The 19,128-nt window shown below is 47.1% G+C and overlaps 1 protein-coding gene across 1 annotated transcript in view; it reads left to right on the top strand.

The window, feature by feature from the left end:
* ZMAT2 (zinc finger matrin-type 2) overlaps window positions 1–19,128 on the top strand; it is a 97,556-nt gene that overhangs the window by 43,108 nt on the left and 35,320 nt on the right. The window contains exon 4 of the mRNA XM_075342251.1: window positions 14,589–14,662. Within this exon, the coding sequence (XP_075198366.1) occupies window positions 14,589–14,662 (74 nt within the window). The remainder of the gene's footprint in view (window positions 1–14,588; window positions 14,663–19,128) is intronic.

Here is a 19,128-nt window from a genome sequence, read left to right as displayed (position 1 = left end):
AACCGCATCCAACAACTGTTGTTTGTAATGTGTGCGGAGCCTGGGATCATGGCTTTGTGGCTTCTTACTTTATAAGATTGGGCACGAGCCGGCTCCTCATTAGTCAGCGTGTTTTCATTGACAGCTGTGGGTCAGTGGCCGTATCGGTGGGACAACCTAACGAGGAGACGGGCCTGTCGTCTCAGAACAAATCCTTCTTCTGATGAGGACCAGGTCATCATAGTCTGCAGCTCATAAGATCAGAGGGAAAAAGTCCTCCAGCGCAGTACACAAAGGTTAAAGGGGAGTTACTTGGAAATTAATGGGATCAACGAATAGTTCCCACAAGGTTCACCAGATAAATCGCTATTTCCCGCGTTGTGCCCCGGTAAGCATGACACATGACAGTGATACCTGATGCCAGTAATCGACATGTGACTGCTGCAGACAAACGGCGTCTTATGGCCATCACAATGAAGTGTTCAAGTCCTTTGTTTGATCAGTTTGAGGATCTTAGGGCTGGTTCACACTAAGCGACAGCGACAACAATTTTACCATTTTCTGTGACGTTACAGCGACCTTGTAAGTCGCTGTTATGATCGCTGCTTAGCTGTGAAACACAGCAACCGAAGCAGCGATCATAACCGCGAGAGCAGGGAGCCGCGCACACTGCTTAGCGCTGGCTCCTTGCTCTCCTAGCTACAGTACACATCGGGTTAATTAACCCGATATGTACTGCAGCTACATGTGCAGAGAGCAGGAGCCGGCAGCACTGGCAGCGTGAGAGCTGCGGAGGCTGGTAACTAAGGTAAATATCGGGTAACCACCTTGGTTACCCGATGTTTATCTTGGTTACAGCTTACCACAGATGCCGGCTCCTGCTTTCTGCTCGCTTCATTTCGTCGCTCTCTCGCTGTCACACACAGCGATCTGTGTGTCACAGCGGGGAGAGCGGCTTTGAAGAAAACGAACCAGGGCTGTGTGTAACGAGCAGCGATCTCGCAGCAGGGGCCAGATCGCTGCTCAGTGTCACACACAGCGAGATCGCTAATGAGGTCACTGCTGCGTCACCAAAACCGTGCCGTAGCAGCGATTTCGGTAGCGATCTCGCTATGTGTGAAGCACCCCTTAGGCATCCCTGCCCTTCATCTATGTTTGGTTATGGCTTCTGCTGATCTAACAAAGAGGAAAAAAAGGTAAAACTAGTGATGTAGTTTTTGGCGCAACTACTGAAGATCGCCCCCTCTCCTATAGTTAGGGCTTTGGAGAAGGTTTCAATTTGGTGCATTTTTGCAATCTTAGAATAAATTTGTAGATTAGACTACTGTAGCCATGAAAGGGAATCTGTCACCAGGTTTTTGCTACCTCATCTGAGAGCAGCATGATGTAGGCAAAGAGACCCTGAATCAAACGATGTATGACTTAGATTACTGGGTGCAGCCGTTCTGACACAATCAAATATTTTAGATTTGGCATGTAGCATAGCTCTGAGAGCTGTCCCTGCCCACACCAGGCTATATGTACATTTCCAAAGACAGAAGGTGCTAATTACAGAAGGGGCAGAGTCTGACCTGAGCTCACATGGTGCTGGGTCTGACTAATGATAAAGCTAGGAAGCTTAAAGGGAACCTGTCAGGTCCAATATGCACCCAGAACCATGAGGAGTTCTGGGTGCATATTGCTAATTCCTACATAACCGTCCCTGTATACACTAGCATAGATATAGAGATCTTTAGAAAAAGTATTTCTAAAGATCTTTTACCGTATGCTAATTAGCGAGGGCATTACTTCCTTGGCCAGTCGCCCCTCATTAGCATCTTAGTATGCCCCTGTGGGTGTGCTATCATGCTAATGAATACACAGCGTCACAGGATAAACTCACCTCTCCGCTGCCAGCGCGTCCGACATGGGATTTCGGCTCAGTGCACATGACCCCGGAGTTTGGGTCATACGCACTATGAAGCCGGGTGTTATGCATCCTGGCTTCAAACTGAAGTAGTGCGAATGACCGAACCTCCGGGGTCATGCGCACTTAGCCGAAATCCAGCGATGCGGCGAAGAGGTGAGTGAGATCATCCTGTGACGACGCGTATTCATTAGCATGATAGCACACCCACAGGGGCGTACTCACATGCTAATGAGGGGCGACTGGCCGGGAACTAACGCCCTTGGGACTAGTCCCCTTGCTCATTAGCATACGGTAAAAGATCTTTAGAAATACTTTTTTCTAAAGATCTCTTTATGCTAATGTATACAGGGACGGTTAGGCAGGGATTAGCAATATGCACCCAGAATTGCTTGTGGTTCTAGGTGCATATTGCACCTGACAGGTTCCCTTTAGGCTAACATTGCAGGTAAACAAAAACACACTTTGTGGTAAGAGATGTAGGAGTGAATTATCTGCTTTAACTCCTACAGCATGCTGTCTTCAGATTACATACCAAAAACCTGTAGACAGAGTCCCTTTAACCTCTTAACGACCCATGACGTACTGGGTACGTCATGGATCGTGTGCCGTTAATCCCCGCCCCCTGCCGTGGGCAGGCGGTGGCGATCCGCGCACATATCAGCTGTTTTCAACAGCTGACGTGTGCCTGCTAGCCGCATGTGGAATCGCTTCCACCCGCGGCCATTAACCCCTTACATCTCGCTGCCAAAATCTGGCAGTGATATGTAAATGCACGCCGCCATGACAGTCACTTACACCGCCCCCACCGGAAGTCACGTGACATGATCACGTGACTTTCGGTGGTTGCCATGGTAGCACAGGGTCATGTGATGACACCTGAAGCTAACATGAGTCACTTCCTCTCAATGCCGGAATACAGCCGGCATTGAAAGTAAAGCACCAAATCTGCAGTTCTCGGCTCTGTAGCTGAGATCTGCAGATAGTGCAGACCGATCGGATTGCTGATCGCTATAGCCCCCTAGGGGGACTAGTAAAATATAAAAAAAAAAAGTAAAGAGAAAAGTTTTAAAAAATTAAAAAAAAAATAAAAAAACCTAAAAGTTCAAATCACCCCCCTTTCACCACATTGAAAATTAAATTATGTTTTTTGGTCGCCGCAGATTTTGCGCAAAATGCAATAACACGCGATCAAAACGTAGCATCTGCGCAAAAATGGTACTGTTAAAAACGTCAGCTCGAGACGCAAAAAATAAGCATTCACTGAGCCTCATCCTGAAAAATGAGAACGCTATGGGTTTTGGAAAATGGCGCAAAATGTGCGCCACTTTTTTTGGACAAGCTTGTAAATTTTTTTTTTAAACCCTTAGATACAAGTAAACCTATACATTTTTGGTGTCTACAAACTCGCACTGACCTCAGGCATCACATAGATAAATCAGTTTTACCATATAGTTAACACAGTGAATAAAACATCCCAAAATCTATTGTACGATCACACTTTTTTTGCAATTTTTCCGCACTTGGAATTTTTTTTGACGTTTTCCAGTACACCATATGGTAAAACTTATGGTTTCATTTAAAAGTACAACTCATCCCGCAAAAAACAAGCCCTCATATGGCAAGATTGACGGAAAAATAAAAAAGTTACGGCTCTCAGAAGAAGGGGAGCAAAAAACAAAAACGCAAAAACGGAAAGTGCCCGGGGGCTGAAGGGGTTAAGGACCACTCCAGTTCACTACGTTGGTGACACAGCAAGAAAGATTTATGATAGACTTCAATATAAAAAACAATAAACAAAATTTTACCACCAGTCCACCATCATCTGACATTGGCGTTTAAAGCGCCCAGACTGATGGGCACACTGTTTTGTGGCCCACATTCCACGCAATTACGAGGTGCTGATAACATGGCTGCCAAGGTGTTACTCCCGTATCCAAGGGGACTGAAAAATTAATCATTAACGGCAGCGTTTAAGGGACTAACTGGAGGTATTGGTGGTAAAAGAAGGATGGCGGCTGTGTAACGTGGCTGGTAGCTACCATGTGGAACACTACATAGGACGTACTAATATGTCAGGAAGGGGTTAAACTTTATACTGACAACTTGGCATTACCATTTTGGGTTGTGTCCCTCCCTGTACAGTCTGATACCGGGAACACTTCTGGTCAATGTAATGGGGGTGGGGGGGGGGTTCTCTACAGTGGGAATATATCATCCAGTTTTTCCAGGTAGTTACCGTATTTTTCATTTTATAAGACGCATCGGATGATAAAACGCATCCCAAGTTTAGAGAGAGAAAAAGGTAAAAGAATTAAAAATGGGGTCTGTCTTATACTTCGGTGTTGTCTTACCGGAGGGGGGCAGCAGGGGTGGTGAAGCAGGGTCACAGGAGGCAGAGGTTGTGGTGGCGGCAGTCAGTAGTGTCAGCAGCAGTGGCGGGTCAGTGGTGGAGTAGTGGAGTAGGCCGATGCGGTGAGTGTCCCAGTCTGTCCGCGGTTCCGGTTCAAATGATGGCGCCTAGAGCGGCGCATGCGCAGATGGAGCTCTCATCCCAGGGCCCCATCTGCGCATGTGCTGACTCCTGGCGCCATCATTTGAAACTGGGACACCTGCCGCACAGCCACCTGCCGCACGCACAGAGTGGCAGCCAGCAGGCCACCCACCCGCCCGCAGCCACAGGCACCCGGCTGCCCACCCGCCCGCAGCCACAGGCACCCGGCTGCCCGCCCGCCCGCAGCCACAGGCACCCGGCTGCCCGCCCGCCCGCAGCCACAGGCACCCGGCTGCCCGCCCGCCCGCAGCCACAGGCACCCGGCTGCCCGCCCGCCCGCAGCCACAGGCACCCGGCTGCCCGCAGCCACAGGCACCCGGCTGCCCGCAGCCACAGGCACCCGGCTGCCCGCAGCCACAGGCACCCGGCTGCCCGCAGCCACAGGCACCCGGCCCGCCCGCCCGCAGCCACAGGCACCCGGCCCGCCCGCAGCCACAGGCACCCGGCTGCCCGCAGCCACAGGCACCCGGCTGCCCGCAGCCACAGGCACCCGGCTGCCCGCCCGCCCGCAGCCACAGGCACCCGGCTGCCCGCCCGCCCGCAGCCACAGGCACCCGGCTGCCCGCCCGCCCGCAGCCACAGGCACCCGGCTGCCCGCCCGCCCGCAGCCACAGGCACCCGGCTGCCCGCAGCCACAGGCACCCGGCTGCCCGCCCGCCCGCAGCCACAGGCACCCGGCTGCCCGCCCGCCCGCAGCCACAGGCACCCGGCTGCCCGCCCGCCCGCAGCCACAGGCACCCGGCTGCCCGCAGCCACAGGCACCCGGCTGCCCGCAGCCACAGGCACCCGGCTGCCCGCCCGCCCGCAGCCACAGGCACCCGGCTGCCCGCCCGCCCGCAGCCACAGGCACCCGGCTGCCCGCCCGCCCGCAGCCACAGGCACCCGGCTGCCCGCCCCGCCCGCAGCCACAGGCACCCGGCTGCCCGCAGCCACAGGCACCCGGCTGCCCGCCCGCCCGCAGCCACAGGCACCCGGCTGCCCGCCCGCCCGCAGCCACAGGCACCCGGCTGCCCGCCCGCCCGCAGCCACAGGCACCCGGCGGCCCGCCCGCCCGCAGCCACAGGCACCCGGCGGCCCGCCCGCCCGCAGGCACCCGGCGGCCCGCCCGCCCGCAGCCACAGGCACCCGGCCCGCCCGCCCGCAGCCACAGGCACCCGGCCCGCCCGCCCGCAGCCACAGGCACCCGGCCCGCCCGCCCGCAGCCACAGGAACCCGGCCCGCCCGCACACACAGCCTTCCCCCCCCCCCCCCCCCCGGTAAGCTATATTCGAATTTTAAGACGCACCCCTCATTTTCATCCCAAACTTTTGGGAGGAAAAGTGCGTCTTATAATCCAAAAAATACAGTACTCATTTCTTGGAGAAATAACAGAGGAACGGCACAACTCTGTTCTCACACTATGCCCAAGAATTTTCATGATCTGCTCAGTGGGGGGAGCTGACAGCCCCTCTGAATATGGAGGATGGTACACCAGTTAGGTTCGGGTCTACGTGATCAGCTTTTTTGTAGGGGGAGGGGTGCGTCTGATCTCTGAGGCTGCTTCTAGTCACATCTCATGTATTTATTTGGAGTTGTCCTTTTACTGTCTATCATCGGTGAAGACGACTCTGAAATGACAATCATCCCGGCCGTCACATCCTCCAAAAAGTAATATCCTGAGTCTCCAGCAAATACTTCATCCTCTTGGCCATATTTCTCATCTGGATGTGACAGCGGCAGCCGATCACCATGCCTGAACCTGCTTGGATCCCTGACTTATTGGCCGCCTTCCGCAGTAACTTTTCCTCCGGACCGGCCCAAATCCACGCGAGTCATAACTTCATTTAATTAAATGACTTCTTCATAAGATTAAGGAAGAACTAAATTCAGTGTCTGTGAACCCGTGATGAGAAGTTCTTAATGTGACGGAGCCGCCTCGGTGAGAAGTATTAGTAACTTATTAAAATTAAAGCTTTCGGAAATGAGGTTCTAATTAAAAAAGGGGAAAAGTTTTCCCTGTGCACTTTACCCTGCTGCCTGTCAGCTGCGGTACATGGCTCCAGCATGGAGAAATGCAAATGACCTTTATAATGCAAGTGATGGTCATTTTTTTTTTTTTTATATTATTGAGGATGACATAACAAGTAACCGCTTTAATTTCTATTTCATAAATCAATAGAACAGATTAAAATTTGCAACCTAATACAAGAAGGACGCATATTTCATTGATAAGATACATTACAGTAATTTATCAGAGAAATACGCGTCCTTCTTCTGGACAAACTAAAAAAAAAAGTCTGTATAATCTGTACTCGGTGAAGACTGAGCTTCCATTACTGACACAGGTGACAGTTGGTGCTTCCTAATATCTATGGAGGGGCCAGAGCTAAAAGCAAAAAGGGAATCCAGCTTTACAGGCGCAGACTTCTTTAAAGGGAACCTGTCACCAGGTTTTTCCCTATATGAGCTTCCACCCCAGTGAGCCGTTATATACAGCTTTCTAGAATACTGTATATGATAGCCCAGGCTGCGCAGTATAACGTAAATACACCTTTATTATACTCACCTAAGGGGCAGACTGGTCTGATGGGTGTCGCTGCTCTCGGTCCAGCGCCTCCTCCATCTTGTGTGATTGCCACCCTCCTGCCCACACTGCTTAGCCCCGTGTGGATGACATGTCCTGTGTCATTCACAGAGAGGCCTCCATTGTGCTCCTGTGCATGCACACTTTGATCTGCCTGGCTCAGGGTAGAGCAAAGTACTGTAGTGCGCATGCGCAGGTGGGCTTTGAACTTTTCTTGCGCCTGCGCATTACAGTACTTTGCTCTACCCTCAGCAGGTGAGATCAAAGTGCGCATGCGCAGGAGCACAATGGAGGCCTCTGTGTGAATGACTGAGGACGCATCATGGATACGAGGGTGAACAGGAGGACCACAATCGCACAAGATGGACTAGGCGCTGGGTCGCGACCAGCGACACCCATCAAACTGGACCGCCCCCTAGGTGAGTATTATAAAGGTGTTTTATATGTAATACAGTGCAAACTGGCCTCTTATATACAGCATTCTGAATGTTTTAGAAGGCAAAAAACCACACAATATAAATAGGAAAGGGGCAGCATGATACACCTTCCTACATGGCACACTCTAGACATATGAGGAAAAGGAGGACAAAACAGAGTGTATTGCAAAATTAACAATTTATTGGCACAGGACTGGCACAAGAAAGGATAAGCGGCGACATCAAAGACATGTGTGTGACAAAAATTGTATGGAAGATGTTACAACATACAAAATAACTCCAATGGGCCACCTCAATATAATGAATATTAAACAGACATGATTAGCTGTTAGAATGGCAACAACGGTTATATATATGTAACAGATACACATATGCAAGTACAAGCAGATGCAAAAAAACGGAGGAAAAAATTGTCATGAGCACAGGTTACGTGCCCCCCATTTAATCATGCATCAAACATAACCGAGGCCATAAGCATGATGCCCATAATATGTAGCATATGTGAGAATGGAAACACATGTGCACATGGAAAAATCGAAATAGGTGATGTAATAATACAATTACATAAGAGTCAAACCAAAGTCATGGGTTATAGATGATCCCCCTGATGAAATGATCACACTTACAGGATCGTGAAACGTATACGTCGGGGTGGGGGGCACGTAACCTGTGCTCATGACAATTTTTTCCTCCGTTTTTTTGCATCTGCTTGTACTTGCATATGTGTATCTGTTACATATATATAACCGTTGTTGCCATTCTAACAGCTAATCATGTCTGTTTAATATTCATTATATTGAGGTGGCCCATTGGAGTTATTTTGTATGTTGTAACATCTTCCATACAATTTTTGTCACACACATGTCTTTGATGTCGCCGCTTATCCTTTCTTGTGCCAGTCCTGTGCCAATAAATTGTTAATTTTGCAATACACTCTGTTTTGTCCTCCTTTTCCTCAGCATTCTGAATGTTGTATATAAGAGCTCACTGGTGGTGGCCGCAGCTCATAAGGGAAAAACCTGGTGACAGGTTCCCTTTTAAGTAGAAAATTTGATTCACATTAAAACCATTGCTTCCTTAGAGGATTCCTTTATTGTTCTAGCAATTGTTTTAATGTGACTCATATCTACTGAATAAGGAAGACTGCGCTCGTGAATCTGGATTCTCTCTTCATTTTCTATATTGCACGTTCTGGCAGAAACGTTTCCTTGCTTCAGACTGCAGCACCAGAAATCTTGTGACCTGGAATCTTTATTATACTAAAAGCAGACACAGACATCCTGCTGTGTATTTTTCTGAAACCAGTTAGTTCTCCATAGAACGTTATGAGCACCAGTTGCTATCTCATATATACTTTTCACTGAAGATACATTTTAGCTGTAAATTGAGAATTGAGAATGAATGATCAGTTCTGAAGGAGAAAGTACCGTGTTTTCCTGAAAAATAAGCCCTACCCCCAAAAAAAGCCCTAGCAGGAATTTTTGGCTTTTTGGAGAAAGGCTCAAATATAAGCCTTAGCTCAAAAATAAGCCCTAGTTGTGGTTCAGTAATGAAGTGTCCGTGCAGCTAAAAAAGTTAAAGATACTACAGGACACCTCATTGCATAAAGCAGACACCCTCAAAGAGAGAAGACACACCCCGCCGTCATACTTACCAGACCCTGAGCTCTGGAGCCAGTGGAACGCACTGAGGACTCTGCGGCGGGACGGCCCCGAGGACTCTGCGGCGGGACGGCCCCGAGGACTCTGCGGCGGGACGGCCCCGAGGCCTCTGCGGCGGGACGGCCCCGAGGCCTCTGCGGCGGGACGGCCCCGAGGCCTCTGCGGCGGGACGGCCCCGAGGCCTCTGCGGCGGGACGGCCCCGAGGCCTCTGCGGCGGGACGGCCCCGAGGCCTCTGCGGCGGGACGGCCCCGAGGGCCTGCGGTGGAATACGCACGCACACCTGGTGATGCCGTACTGCTCCGGGGGCAATATCACTGCAAAAATCTCTAGTCCTAGGAAACAATTTAGCTTTTTAACTTAGGATATAAACTGTTTCATAATCTATAGTTCTACTTCAGCCATTGCTTGAACAAGAAGGGCAGTTTTGGGGAAATTGGCTCCATGACTTTTCTCCCTGGCCACATTTTTAGATGCTCTTGGCCGCCCGGTCAGCAATCTGCAGCTGTTGCTCTGTTATTCCTTCTGCAAATTAATTATTATAATGACAACTGTTACTACTACCATGTCCTAGGTTGGTTTAAAAAAAAAGGGTACTCTATACTCTTAAGGCCCTATCACACACAGAGATAAATCTTTGGCAGATCTGTGGTTGCAGTGAAATTGTGGACAATCAGTGCCAGGTTTGTGGCTGTGTACAAATGGAACAATATGTCCATGATTTCACTGCAACCACAGATCTGCCAAAGATTTATCTCTGTGTGTGATAGGGCCTTTAGTGGAAAGGCACCAGTACACTGCCATCCTGTGTCATCAATGGAATCATGGCATCAACATCTGGCCGCTGCCACTCCATGGTCTCAGCTGTCAGATGACGCTGCCTGACAGATGCTGACACCATGAGACCAGCAACGTGGGGGAGGGGGGCTACCAAATGTGGGGGAGCAGCGGCAGTGTCTGCTAGGGTCTAGTTGTTTCTTATGTCAATGAGAGTCCATTAAGGTTTACTTTAAAAGTCGGGGATAACGCCTTTTGGCTTTGGCTACTCTGTGACTTCCCATTGCCAGCACCATAATCTGAGTTAACACTAAAACTACTGAGGTAGTCATTTTGACTGCTTTATACCATGTATTTCTATATACGTGTCACGAGTCCAGTAGTTCTAGTGTTAATGGGTTAATTGGGACCCAGAGGGCACTACAAAGTTAGAAACCAGATTGATTTGTGTAACTTGGTAATTTCTCTATTCCCTACAGGTCCCAGTGTGACCCCTAATCACTTACAGTACATTATGCTGTGATGTAGCGACTTGCACAGTAGCTGTGTAACCCCAGCCTTTATTGCCTCTTATGGTAATTCAGAGTGAATAGATGTACATCAGTGCGGCAGATCAGAGTGACTACCTGGATGGAGGCTAGATTACACATTTCTGGTTTAGGGGAGCCCAGGACAAGTGCACTGGGCCGTGTAATGGGGGAGCCCAGGACAAGTGCACTGGGCCGTGTAATGTGGGGAGCCCAGGACAAGTGCACTGGGCCGTGTAATGTGGGGAGCCCAGGACAAGTGCACTGGGCCATGTAATGTGGGGAGCCCAGGACAAGTGCACTGGGCCGTGTAATGTGGGGAGCCCAGGACAAGTGCACTGGGCCGTGTGATGGGGGATCCCAGGACAAGTGCACTGGGCCGTGTAATGGGGGATCCCAGGACAAGTGCACTGGGCCGTGTGATGGGGGAGCCCAGGACAAGTGCACTGGGCCGTGTAATGGGGGGAGCCCAGGACAAGTGCACTGGGCCGTGTAATGGGGGGAGCCCAGTACAAGTGCACTGGGCCGTGTAATGGGGGGAGCCCAGGACAAGTGCACTGGGCCGTGTAATGGGGGGATCCCAGGACAAGTGCACTGGGCCGTGTAATGGGGGGATCCCAGGACAAGTGCACTGGGCCGTGTAATGGGGGGAGCCCAGGACAAGTGCACTGGGCCGTGTAATGGGGGAGCCCAAGACGAGCCGTGTAATGGGGGAGCCCAGGACAAGTGCACTGGGCCGTGTAATGGGGGAGCCCAGGACAAGTGCACTGGGCCGTGTAGTGGGGGATACCAGGACAAGTGCACTGGGCCGTGTAATGGGGGGGGGGAGCCCAGGACAAGTGCACTGGGCCGTGTAATGGGGGGGGGAGCCCAGGACAAGTGCACTGGGCCGTGTAATGGGGGGAGCCCAGGACAAGTGCACTGGGCCGTTTAATGGGGGGAGCCCAGGACAAGTGCACTGGGCCGTGTAATGGGGGAGCCCAGGACAAGTGCACTGGGCCGTGTAATGGGGGAGCCCAAGACGAGCCGTGTAATGGGGGGGGAGCCCAGGACAAGTGCACTGGGCCGTGTAATGGGGGGGGGGAGCCCAGGACAAGTGCACTGGGCCGTGTAATGGGGGGGGGAGCCCAGGACAAGTGCACTGGGCCGTGTAATGGGGGGGGAGCCCAGGACAAGTGCACTGGGCCGTGTAATGGGGGGAGCCCATGACAAGTGCACTGGGCCGTTTAATGGGGGGAGCCCAGGACAAGTGCACTGGGCCGTGTAATGGGGGAGCCCAAGACGAGCCGTGTAATGGGGGAGCCCAGGACAAGTGCACTGGGCCGTGTAATGGGGGGGAGCCCAGGACAAGTGCACTGGGCCTTGTAATGGGGGGGAGCCCAGGACAAGTGCACTGGGCCTTGTAATGGGGGGGGAGCCCAGGACAAGTGCACTGGGCCTTGTAATGGGGGGGGAGCCCAGGACAAGTGCACTGGGCCTTGTAATGGGGGGGAGCCCAGGACAAGTGCACTGGGCCTTGTAATGGGGGGGGAGCCCAGGACAAGTGCACTGGGCCGTGTAATGGGTGGAGCCCAGGACGAGCCGTGTAATGGGGGAGCCCAGGACGAGCTGTGTAATGGGGCCGGTAGTAGCAGTTTCTCCCGGCCTTTACATACCGGTAAGTCTGATATCATGGGTGCTCTTTAGGAAAGTATGAGCACAGTTGGTGAGGCTGTGTGTGACTTTCTCACTTTGCGTTGGCTGTAGGTAAATGATCTGTTCTCGAGGTTGCTCAGATGTTCCTTATTTTGGTCGTGTTTTGGTGCTTTTCAGGGATGACGTTGCCTTTCTGCTCCAGACTGTGCCGCGCATACACTGCCTCGTATTTCCCTTTTCCAATAAAAAAATACTTGGCTCTCGTAGAGGCTGTTGACCCGCAGCTAATAAAAATCTATTGATTCACTTGAGAAGACACGGTTGTCCAAATATCAAACAAAAAGTAAATAGCATGTGTGGAGTGTGCGAGCCGCGGGTCTGGTATTTGCTGCATTGGAAAACATCATTTAGATTGTATCATAGTTATGGGACCGGGCGTTTTATTATTGAGCAAAATATCAGGTTGTGACCTCTTTACTCTTTACAAAGGTCTTTAGAGCACCGCTGCTTGTACAAGCCGGCACGTGTGGCCTCATCACAGCTGGACAGAAAGTGGTGGCCGGCAACTACTGAGACGCGAGGGGGTTTAGTATTGTCCATGAGTGTCGAATAAGGGGCCTTCATGGAGGCTACCTGGCTTCGTAAATAAGTCGTTAAATGGCCCTTGTCACTTGATGAGAAAACCAAAGTAATGAAAGAGGGCAACATAACTGTAGGGTCAGACTACACCCAGTGATGTTTTGTAGTCTGTTACCATGGAGACATATACATCTGCATATACTGTGTGTTTATATACACACACACACACACACACACACACACACACACACACACACACACACACACACTCCACTGTAATAAAGTTTTAGGCCGGTGTCCAAAGTAAGGAGACTTATAACCTAAAGATTCTATAAGATCATGGCGCAAACTATTTAACCCTTTGTTGAATGTATGTAAGTGTTTGCGCTATGGTCCACACTAGTCGGGAGAATTGATTGTAGGAATCCGGTCCGTCAGCCAGGTCAGTAATCTGTGACTGGTGGATGGGCGACCTGAGAATCCCATTTCTTCCTGGCAGTCTTTGATTGGCCAGGCTGGTGCGCCATCATCATGGTGGCTTGACATATACACAAAGTCCTGCTAGCTCTGCTACTCATAACAAAAGCGGGGAGAAGAGGAGAATCCCCCGTCCAGCGGCCACAGATTACTGACCTGACCGATGCACCGGAGTGGTGAGAACCGATACCTCTATCGCTAGCCTGCATATATAGAGGGGGCTCAAGAGATGACCCCATTCCACCTATGATAGATTCCAACTGTGTCCACAGCTGGCATCTGCCTTTTACAGCAGCGACCAGAACTAGCCACCTGGGCCTTGACGTTCAAGATAACCTTTCATTAGGTCAAAAGCGTCCAGTTTTTTTTTTTTTCTCTGATTTTATTCCTGTTTCTTCTCTGAGCATTCTGAGATCTAGAGACATTTGCTTTTTTAACAGTAATTTTTATGACCTTTACCAAGGGGGCGGTAATTATGCAGAACAGCCTAAAGATACCAGAGTCCTGTGAACCACGCCCCCTTGTAAATTAGCAATAATGGCCCTTATACCAGGAACTGTATGGTAGATTAAAAAAAAAAATTAATCAAAAGACATAATACTTTGGGGAAGCAGCAAGAATAAAAGATGAGCAACAAATGTTCACTACTGACCTGATGACAGTTTCTCGTTAAGATGTGGAATATATTAAATTAGAAACTTAACTCTGCTAAATATTTTCTGTTTAGATATAGTGAAATAATATAGACGACTACCTGAAATCAAAACCCTATGGAATTAAACAAGACTGTCCAAATCATAAGATTTAAAAAAAAATAATACTAACATATTTATTTATTTTATAAAATATATAATATATTTTATAACATATATATATATTATAATGTAAAATTAATAAAAAATATATATATATATATATATATATATATATATATATATATAATATATTTATAAAAAATTCCAGCCGCACACTGTGAAAAATCAAAATAAATTGTACCTTATAACATAAATGGAGGTATTTAGAATATTATAATGGTCATTGCAATACCAGCCCAGCGCCCCTTCATTCTGTTTTTTTTTTTCTATTATATAATAAAATATATAATTTAGAGAATATATATGATATTACGATATATATATATATATATATATATATATATATATATATATATATATATATATATATATATATATAATTTAGAGTATGTGTGTATGTATATATGTGTGTATGTATATATGTGTGTATGTATATATGTGTGTATATATATGTGTGTATATATATATATATATATATATGTATGTGTATATATATATATGTATATATATGTATATATATATATATATATATATATGTGTGTTATACTATTGGATTTTTAGTATATAAACTGATATAAAAGCCGTGACACTAGTGAACAGGATATATACACATTCTTCTTCTGTAGCACAATGACGCTGTGTTTTACTGCACTTACAATGATTTATTTTCTGCTTTCAGCTATTACTGCAATGTCTGTGACTGTGTAGTGAAAGATTCAATAAACTTCTTGGACCACATCAATGGCAAAAAACGTAAGTCAACCAACAACATTGTTTTTCATGTTTTAAAACCAGTGCTGTCTTTCACTCTGTAGTTACCCTTCTTGACCTGCAGGTGGCAGCAGAGTTCTCTTGCATCTACAAATGCCCAGTCAGCTGGAGAGCAGTGTGATGTTTAGATGCGTATCATCAGAACTAATCACTGTGCACATTAATTTTCGGCTTTTTTTATAAAAAAAAAAAAAAAAAAAAAAGCCTTTCAACCTGAATGCCATCACATAGTTTGTTGACGACAAGCTGCATTTCCTTGAATTTTGCACTACATCCTCTCGTTAGGATGTTTTGTGAGGTTGGTAAAGCTCCATGTGACAGACCATTAATTTAACCCCTTCCCATCATCTCGATAATTTTTTTTCTTTTTTTTTTTTAATGTGCTTCCTTTTTTTTCTCCCCTTCTTTCAATAGCTATAACATCTTAATTTATTAATCGATACAGTGATTTGAGATCTTGATTTTCTTTTGCTGGTAGAGTTGTTCTTTTGAATAACACCATTCATCGCATAAGCGATGTATTGAAGAGTAGGGAAAAAAATCCAAGTGTGTCTAAATTGTGAAAAAGCGCAATTCCGCATTTGTGTTTTTGGATTTGTTTTTACAGTATTACCTGGCGATATGATTCTCCAGGTCAGTACGATTACGATAACAAATATGCATAGTTTTTATTTTATTTAAGCTGTAAAAAAAAACACCCAAAATATTTGCTTGTCTTGCTATTTTCCATTCCATTTCCTTTTTCATTGATACTTTTTTGGATTAAATACGATGTTTTGATTGCCTATAAGTGCATTTTTTTTCAGGTGTGGCAGCAGTTAAAAAATCCAAATTTGGTGTTTTAAACTTTTTTTTCACATTGTCTTTTTCCGATCTGGTCAATTAATTTTATATTTTGATTGGACTTTTGCAAATATAGCATTACCACATATGTAATTTATTTCTTTTTTACCCAGCCATCTCTTTGACTGCTCGTAAAGTCTGGCCGTTATGTGCCCTAAGAACCCTCTTAGTATTAACTGTACTTGAGCTGTCACTCGGGCTTGCATCACAGATAACCACCTCTGTGATACATACCTCCCATCAACTACATGTCCGGCCACCATCTTAATTATTAGATATATATTATTTATTTTATTTTTGCCCCCTATGCAGCACTGTTAATGCCGTTGTCACAGATTGACAATGGCATTTAACCAGTTAACAGCCACGTTCAGAGCTCTACTCCACTAGCTGCTGTTAGAGGCATATGATAGCTGTATAACACAGCCATCATCTGCTGGCAAACATGCAGGTGCAGCTCCTAAGCCCATATCTGTTGGGAACACCGGACTGGGTTCCGGTTTGGGGCCCCCTCTTGTGGCCAGTGCTGCTAGTAGAGTTAGTCTGCTTAACAGAAGCCAGAAAGCTGATGATGATTGGAAATCAGGCTGCTCAGACTGGGCCTATATAACTGAGTAGTGTTCTCTTGGTCTGGGCCGGTGATCAATGTTGTCTCCTGTGGTGCTGTGGACATTCTGGAGTCTGCCCTATCTTCTGTTTCCACCTGAACTCCTTGCAGATAAGTTTTGTCTTTGTACCATTTGCTGGTTTGTTTCCACTTTCTTGTCGTTTTTTATTTTTGTGGTATTAAGGATTGTTTTCTGGTTTGTGTTTGTGTGGAGTTCTGGGTGGATTTGGAGGATTCCCTGCTGGGAATGACTGTGTACCCAGCTCCATATTCTGCAATGTATTTGTGTATTGTCATGACTGATATTTCAGTCCTTCCTCTATATTAGTGTTTTGCTTGGATCCCAGTTACACCAGAGTACTGATATAGTGGGGGAGAGATCGTGTGGTCTCAGTTTTTTTCATATTAGGTGTGTTGGTTTTTTGTTAGGTTTTTCACGGCTGTAGACAGTGCTCTTTTCTGTTTTTTCCTATATAGATAGTTTGGGCCTCATCTTTGCTGAATCTGTTCTCTACCTGTGTACTGTATTTCATCTTGTCTCATCGGCTTTACATGTTTGGGGGCTACCCATTATCTTTGCGGAACTGCTCCGAGGCAGATTAGCTTTCCTTCTTTTTCTCTCTTTAAGAACAAATAGCTCTCCGGCTGTGTCGAGGTGACCAGGTCATCGTAGGCTTGTCCCACGGCTACTTCTAGTTGTAAAATACAAAATTAGTTTTTTTCAACCAAATTACTGGTGTGTTGAATCCTTCATATAATCTGGAAACAGAGTCCGCAGAGAAAGAGCATGAGCCAGCCACAAAAAACAAAATAGAAAAAATCATCCAAAACTCCAGCGGACAATTTTCAAGACTCAGTTGATATTTTTAAAAAATTCTTGAGGTGAATAATTCTTGAATAATTCCATTAAAAAGAGATCCACACGTGGGGCAAATATCATATCAAATAGGTGTAGTAGTCTCTCGGACTACGCGTTTCGGCGTGTGTGCGCCTTTTACATGATCCCTAGACCAGTCTTGGAATTTGTCCGCTGGAGTTTTATGTGATTTTTTTTTTTTTTTCTATACTTCTAGTTGTGTTGTCAGTTACAGGTCTGCAGTCAGCTGAATTTCTAACCACTCTGGTGATTCTCTGGGTTTCCTAGTTTCTACCCCTTTGATCCTCCTCGATCACTGATCAAAGTCGGGGAGCTGAAATATGATATAGCTGCACGACATAGAATGGTGTTTGTCACCTGGTATCTGACTCACAATTCGCCGAGCGTCAAGACTACATCAGACGCAGTTCACACAGCAGAGTTGGCTGCACCACATAATGCTGCTTTTGAGTTGCACAGACAGGCTCTGGTGTAGACGTAGACCACCTGTCCTCTTGTTAGTAACCAGGCTTGCAGGAGTTCATTTCTGCTAGCCTGTGGATTATTGCTTGAGTGACATGTTGCAAGAGACCTATCACAGTTGTCTCCACCTTTTTTAAGATGGTGGAGCCTGTTCTCCCATGCCGATGATAGCTTTATGTGATTTTTCGTTTCCCCCCCCATCTGTTTGTGTGGGATTACTCAGTCCTATCCTTGCAACCTCCACATTCCTTGCTTATGTCCCCGCTCCTATTTCCCTGAATTGAGACGTCATCAGGAGGCGGTGATAGAAGCAATGTGAGTGACACCAACGCCGCCCCTAATGACTATTCATTTGACGGCGCTGATGTCACTCACCCTGCTTCTGCCACCACCCTCGAATGACGTCTCATTTCACTGAAAAAGGCAGCGGGAATAGACGGCAGCCATTGAAGCTGAAGTCATCTCCATCCCACCCACCTTGTGAAACAGGACGTCCTTAGGAGATGGAGGGGACAGGAGCCACCACGTGAAGACGTACTGTTTCAGGGGAAGTGTTAGAAGCTGCGGGAAAGTGACTTCAGGACCCTACTTCTGATACTCCTTTGAAACAAAACATTGCAGGAAGGAATGAAAATAGTGCCATATGTAGGACAATAATGGGGCGTTTTAGAATTCAGGCCTTGCCACTTTTGTAATTAGCTTTAAGAAAGTTCTTTATAAAGGGCCAATATAGGTCTCTGACAACTCCTTTTATGTGAAAAAAAAACCCAAAATAATAAAACGTGCAAAAAGGACTGATGCATCAAGCCTTTGACTTTGAGTTGTGCTTTTTTTGTGTTTTTAATAAAGCTGATGTCACGGGTAACACAGTTCTGTGGTGTCCGGCTATAGAAAGTCACAGCGTTTGGCTACGTAAACTGCTCCTTGACCTTCTATCATTCCTGCTTGGTTTTCATCCCTTTCCCTTTAGGACCCTGGGGCCTTGTTCAGGCTGTCAGCTGAGGTTCATCAGTACTTCACTTGTCTTTATATAGCTTCACTTCCCATTACTCGGTGCTGGTGATATTTGATACATCTTTATCAAGTGTTCAGTGCAAACAGGCGGCTTGCATACATCAGGAGAATCTTGGTGGTTGCAGTTTCTCTCTGAAACACGGTGTCCTTTTCGCCATTTGCTTGTTACTTCCTCGTCCCTAGCGTGACAGCTGAGCAAGTTGTCTGGCCATTTTTTTTCTTTACTCTTCGGAAAGTTGCTGTGCCCTCTTCCATATACCAGAGGGCATCACACAAATGCTTTAGCCTAAAAGGCTGTGGGAATAATCCCTTTAACAATAGCCCATGATAAGCTCTGTTCTCCATTGTCTTCCTCTATTAAATATACATTGGATTCTGTCTGAATATGTGAAGTAATTGATGATCACACGTATTATTTTTCTTGTACCATTGAAAAACTGAGAACAAAGGCGGAATGGGTTCCCAGACAGTTATAAATATGCGGCGGCGGGCCCACATGCACCACTAGATATACATACACTTGAAAGACGCAATTTCACAGTAAATGTTAGTATGCAGTGTATATTATTTGTGCTGCCATATGGTGCATATAAATAAATGCCACCATACACAGAAATAACACATGCATATAATATCTGCTTGAGT

This window comes from Anomaloglossus baeobatrachus, chromosome 4, assembly GCF_048569485.1.
Source record: "Anomaloglossus baeobatrachus isolate aAnoBae1 chromosome 4, aAnoBae1.hap1, whole genome shotgun sequence".
Lineage (NCBI taxonomy): Eukaryota > Metazoa > Chordata > Amphibia > Anura > Aromobatidae > Anomaloglossus > Anomaloglossus baeobatrachus.
Note: the sequence above shows the minus strand (reverse complement) of the source record. Positions and strands in the feature narration are given on the sequence as shown.